General features: G+C 42.5%; 1 protein-coding gene across 1 annotated transcript in view; it reads left to right on the top strand.

Moving 5' to 3' along the window:
• The window catches only part of LOC109643694 (transmembrane protein 87A), a 10,929-nt gene extending 6,399 nt beyond the window's left edge, over positions 1 to 4,530 (top strand). The window contains exons 14-21 of the mRNA XM_069534866.1: positions 196 to 302; positions 386 to 444; positions 690 to 793; positions 912 to 985; positions 1,377 to 1,438; positions 1,867 to 1,919; positions 2,015 to 2,045; positions 3,748 to 4,530. Of these exons, the coding sequence (XP_069390967.1) occupies positions 196 to 302; positions 386 to 444; positions 690 to 793; positions 912 to 985; positions 1,377 to 1,438; positions 1,867 to 1,919; positions 2,015 to 2,045; positions 3,748 to 3,789 (532 nt within the window). The 3' untranslated portion in view covers positions 3,790 to 4,530. The remainder of the gene's footprint in view (positions 1 to 195; positions 303 to 385; positions 445 to 689; positions 794 to 911; positions 986 to 1,376; positions 1,439 to 1,866; positions 1,920 to 2,014; positions 2,046 to 3,747) is intronic.

The following is a 4,530-nucleotide window of genomic DNA, read 5'->3' as shown; positions in this document are numbered from 1 at the left end:
ACAGATGTTTCAGTTTGAACTGTGCAGAGCAAACAACCATAGCCAAGACCATTTAAACGGTGGGACTCAAACCCACGTGGTCTGTGGTACGAGCACAAAGGGGATCTCCCGCAGGTTAGCGGAGGAGCAGAACTCAGAGGCTCGGGGATCAGATGAAGACAGAACGATTTGAGTTCCTTGACTGTGTCGTCACATCTTTGTGAGTCTGGCTCAGACCATGAAGCTGCTGAAGCTGCGGAGGAACGTGGTGAAGCTCTCGCTCTACAGACACTTCACCAACACGCTCATCTTCGCCGTCATAGGTCAGAACACCACCGCTACACTCGTTGTTGTTAAAAAGTTATTTCAAGTCTTTAAAACTCTGACGTGTTTGTGTGTTTTACAGCTTCGGTCATTTTCATCGCCTGGACGACAAACACCTTCAAGATGCCGAAGTGTTTGTCTGTGAGTACGATTCAGAGCCGCCGCTCCGCATTCTTCTTTTTCATTGTTATGTCTCTGCGCTGGCGACACCCGGTGGCTGGAGGTACAAATGTTTTCAGCCGGTCTGTCTCATTCCTATAAACACGAAATCTGAAGATTCGAATCTGACACAACTTTTTTTGTTTTCAGCCTCTTGAACTTCTCATCTGTTCTGTTGTGTCTCTCTCTCTGTGTGTGTGTGTGTGTGTGTGTGTGTGTGTGTGTAGGACTGGAGGGAGCTGTGGATAGATGACGCGTTCTGGCGCTTTTTGTTTTCCATCATCCTATTGGTCATAATGTTCCTATGGCGACCGTCAGCCAATAACCAGAGGTAGGTGTGTGTGTGTGTCTGTCTGTCTGTGTGTCTGTGTGTGTGTGTGTGTGTGTGTCTGTGTGTGTGTGTGTGTGTGTGTGTGTCTGTGTGTGCAGTAAACCTGTTTGTGTCACAGATACGCCTTCAGTCCTCTGGTGGATGAAGAGAGTGAAGAAGAGGAGCAGGAGCCGATGATGAACGAAGCTTTCGGTCAGAAACTCTTTCTCCGCATGTCTCATCTTTTCCTTACTTCTTTCTTTCTTTTCTCTCCCTCCTTTCATCTTTCCTTCCATTCATCCTTCCCTCCTTCCTTTCTTCCGTCCTTCCCAGTTAGTTGTGAATGTTGTGGTTTTTGTTTTAGATTCGTTTGAACATAATCATGAAAACAACAATCTCCTGCTCGACGTCTTCAGAGCGTAATTTAGAATATAGAATAGAATATAATATATATAATAATATAGAATATAATATATATAATAGAGTAATGTTCTCTGTCGCCTGAAGAAAAGAATGTAAAGATAAAGTTTTATGAGGCGGAAACGTTTTCAGTGAACGATCCCGCTCCAGTGAAATGTGGTCATGTGATCCTGTTTGTTTACAGAGGGGATGAAGATGAGGGGCATGAAGAACGAGACCAACGGTTCGGCCAAAGCAAACAAAGTGGTGAGTGACGACGAGAAGCTTCGGAGAAACAACCAACGTCCGACATCTTCATCGTTCCTCATCATCAGTTTACATCAGCTCGTTTGGGAGATTTTCAACTTTTCATGCTTTTTAAATTGAACCTGAATTTTTCTTAAGATTTGGTTCAAATGTTCGAAGATGAAACGATTTGATTTTAGTCAAAGATCAAAGATCACAGATCAAAGATCACAGATCAAAGATCACAGCGACTTTAAATGAGTCAGAAACGTTTGTTGACTGAAACTGTGCCGGTTGACGGAGACACAACCTCAGGGAGGTGATTCTAGTTGTTCCTGTATATCTGCTGTGATGATGTCAGACCTTTAAACTGTTATAATTATTATTCTTATTATTCTTTAAGAGTAAAAAACTAAAGGTATCTAAAAGTGATGGTGTTGTTTTTGCAGGATGAGGATCTGAAGTGGGTGGAGGAGAACATCCCGTCATCTATGGCAGACGTGTAAGTCTTCATCAAGAAATCAATATATATATATATGTATGTATATATATATGACTGTTACTTGTCATGTGACGCTGAATGTCTTCTCTCCACAGAGCCCTGCCCCCCCTGCTGGACTCGGATGAGGTCAGTGTTCTGGTTCTCTCAGCTCTATGCTCTGTTTGTACCGTGGCCCTGAAACTCTACTCACTGCGTCTTCGTCCACACGACGACATTCAGATTTTCTCTTTCTTGTCACATTCTTCTCTGATTCGTCAGACTCCTGTCACATGACGTTCAGTTCTTTATTTTACAATGATGCCTTAATTCCTCATGTACCTGCACACACATGCACGTGAGCGGTCATGTGATGTGTGTATTAAAACTGAGAAGGAGTCAAAACTTTTGTGGACGGAGACGTAGGAATTTTAACAGTAGAAACAGATTTCACAACAAAAAGTCGTTTTTCTGAAACAAAGAATCAGAAAATATCACCAGGGAACATTTTGTGTGTGTGTGTGTGTGTGTGTGTGTGTGTGTGTGTGTGTGTGTGTGTGTGTGTGTGTGTGTGTGTGTGTGTGTCTGTCTGTCTGCAGGAAACACACACTCACATCCTACCTGTGAACAGCAGGGGGCAGCAAACAATCAGCAGAGAGCATCAGTTGCCACAGTTACATCACACAGTTGTTTATCTTCTTTGTTGTCATGGGAAGCAGAACAATGTGATGCTCCGACTGTGTGTGTGTGTGTGTGTGTGTGTGTGTTAATAATCTTCGCCACAGAAACTATAATAAAAATCTCTTCTGTCGTCTGATGTTTCTCGTGAATCCTGTTTCAACATCGATCTTTAAATTTCGTCGTTTTCCGACCGTTTCTGAAATAATTCACTCTGATCTCCGAGCGGATCCTTGACCCAACAATCAACAAAGTGCCTCTTATGTAAACTCGATGTCTTATGTAAGCTGGCGTGTGCAAACTGACAGATATTAAAACCCGTAGAAAATATCACGGACTCACGCTGGAACGTCCTTCATGCTCTTTGTGTTGCGAGGAAGGAAACGAGGAGGGAAGGAAACGGGACAAACGAAGGAGAGAAGGAGGGAAACGAGGGTTTGTCTGTCTCAGAATAAAATGTTTCTTATCATCAGTGATGATGTAAAATCCTTTTATTCCATCACATCAGTGATTTATGTTGTAAACTGAAGCCTGTTTGACGTGGGAGGGAACAGGAACAATATAATCCCTCATTAGAGGATGAAATTAAGGGGAAATAATTGCTTTAACTCCGTGTTATTCACGTCCTTATGGCAGATTATGTAACGCACTCTAGTTATTTAAGAGGCATATTAAGGACAAATCTGAACCCAACCTGCATTTTATCCCTGTTAACACAAATCATGTAATTTTCTTTCCTGATTAAGGAGGGAATTAAACACTGCCCCCCCCGCCCCCCCACCCACCGTCCCAATGTTTACTACAAGAGCTACTTCCAGATCACAGCTGGTTCTTAAAGGAGCAGGAAACCTCCAGCAGCCTCCTCCTCACATTTAAATTCAGATTTAAATTCTGCAGCAAATCACACACGCTCTTAAATATCAGGCGTCTGAGAAACGAGTGAAACTCATTCCGTGTGGATTCACAGCAAAACGTAATGAGTTGGTTCTCGACCCTCGTCCACCAAGTTCAAATCCCTTCAGTAGTTTTTGTGTGATGCTGAAAAACAAACGTACCCATAGACTTAAAGAAAGATGGACGACGATGGTTTCTGTCACTGTAGTTCGTTGTTCTCACGCTGACGGTCGAGCGTCTGTGACCAGGAAGTAAATGAAACGTTTGCTCTCTGTTGCAGGAAATCATGACGACCAAGTTCGAGATGTCCAAGATGGAGTGAGGAGGAAGAGGAGGTAGAGACGAAGAGTCCGTTCAACACACGGAGAAATAAAACAGATTAGTGTCGGTGATGGAGGGAAGGAGCGATGCACATGTGAGGAGGGAAAGACGAACTGATGGATGACAGAGGGAACGCGGAGAGGAAGGAGTGTTTGATTTACAGTCGGTATGTGGTTCGATCCCTGAGCGTATGAGCTTTGTAAGCCCTGGTTGTACAAACACTGGGAGTCGAAACAATCACAGCGACACGGACGCTTCTTTTTATCGCCTGTTTATATTTATCTCTCTCTCTCTCCAAATATATATAACATCAAATGCGTCGTATATATATTCATTGATATATATTCACACAGTTGATGTTACTGTTTTTGTTTTTGCCTTCTCACCGTTTACATGCCGAGATGTGGTTTTCCAATCTTGCGTCAGTCGACGTGTGTGTTTACTGACAGTGGTTTTGTTTCTGGAGTTGGAAACTGTTCGTGTTGAGTTTTATTTGGATCCGTTCGTTCTGTAAAAGCTGTAAATCACAAAGAAGAGAATGTGAATGAACTCATGGAAACAGATTTTCTTTGCCATCGGTTTTTGGAAGTGTGTTGTTTTTCCCGCTTCAGCCATTAAATTAAATTCTTCTCATTGAGACGGTTTTTCTTCATAAGCTCGCTGATATTTTTGTATTTTTTTTTTTTTTTTCAAATCATCATGTTTGCTCCATCTGGCTGATTAAAATCCAACTTTAATGAAA

This window comes from Paralichthys olivaceus, chromosome 11 (genome assembly GCF_024713975.1).
Source record: "Paralichthys olivaceus isolate ysfri-2021 chromosome 11, ASM2471397v2, whole genome shotgun sequence".
Lineage (NCBI taxonomy): Eukaryota > Metazoa > Chordata > Actinopteri > Pleuronectiformes > Paralichthyidae > Paralichthys > Paralichthys olivaceus.
Note: the sequence above shows the minus strand (reverse complement) of the source record. Positions and strands in the feature narration are given on the sequence as shown.